General features: G+C 26.5%; 1 protein-coding gene across 1 annotated transcript in view; it reads left to right on the top strand.

The window, feature by feature from the left end:
- Positions 1 to 297: 297 nt before the first annotated feature.
- The window catches only part of Phum_PHUM543950 (uncharacterized protein), a gene marked incomplete at both ends in the record, with an annotated part of 2,642 nt that continues 1,805 nt past the window's right edge, over positions 298 to 1,134 (top strand). Inside the window, one exon of the mRNA XM_002431674.1 lies at positions 298 to 331. Coding sequence (XP_002431719.1) covers positions 298 to 331 — 34 coding nt within the window. The remainder of the gene's footprint in view (positions 332 to 1,134) is intronic.

Below are 1,134 nucleotides of genomic sequence, written 5' to 3'. Positions count from 1 at the left end.
TAAATTTTTTTTTTCTTTTCTCTATATTTTAAAAACGAAAAAAAAAATCTCGAGAGTTTTTTATTATTATTTTTTTTTTCAGAAAAAAAAAAAGCATTTTTTCAGTTTTCCACGAGGAAAACAAAAAAAAAAAATTGTCGTGCGGTTTTAACATGTGAAAAAAATTAAACTCATTACGAGAAAATAAAAAATTTATTTTATTTATTTAAACCTTTTAATAATATTATTGTTCGTGAAATGTATTAATGTCCGACATTTTAACTGCCCATATATAACGACCATTAAGACAAAAAAAAAATGTCGGAAAATTTATTTTTTTTTTTTATCGAGCGTAGGTTGTATTAAAAAAAAAAGAAAATCCTTATTCATTTATATAAATCAGCGAATTTGCTGTGCCATTTTTTTTTTTATTAACGGTATCAAAAACAAACATAATAATATCATCATCATCATCATCATCATCATCGTCGTCGTATTAATAATGATACTAACATATATGTACACATCAATATTAAAATTTGTCTGAATTTTTATTTATTTTTTTATCTCGATCGTTACTTTGCCAGATGCGTAATTAACGCTGTGAGCAATTTTTTTTTTTTTTTTAATATTTAAAATTTATTTTAACCCCGCGTTTTTCTACTCCCCTCCTTCCCCTTCCCCTCCTCTTCCTCATCCCTTCGATTTTAATTTATTTAATATACGCCATTAAAAATTTAAAAAAAAAAAAATTAATAACTCCAACAATTCTTTAAATTTAAAATTACGTAAAATTTACGTAACGACGTTTAAATTATTATCATAATCATCATCATCATTATTATTATTATTTATTATTATTATTATTATTATTATTATTATTATTATTATTATTATTATTATTATTATTATTATTATTATCCACCATTAAACACGACAAGGCTACTTGTCGGAGTTTTTAAGTATTTATCCGAGGTTTCTACCCGATTCCTTAGGGACAAATACTCGAATTTCGGTGGTGCCACTTATTATAAGATAGCACCACATCAATTCTTGAAGGTCTTCCTGAGTCCGTCTTTTTCGATGGGAACGATTTGTCTCCTGAACTGGGCTCCGGTGACTAACATCTTTGGAGTGGCCAGGGTCAGAAGCAGG

The sequence above is a fragment of the Pediculus humanus genome, genomic scaffold (genome assembly GCF_000006295.1).
Source record: "Pediculus humanus corporis 1103172108290 genomic scaffold, whole genome shotgun sequence".
NCBI lineage: Eukaryota > Metazoa > Arthropoda > Insecta > Psocodea > Pediculidae > Pediculus > Pediculus humanus.
Note: the sequence above shows the minus strand (reverse complement) of the source record. Positions and strands in the feature narration are given on the sequence as shown.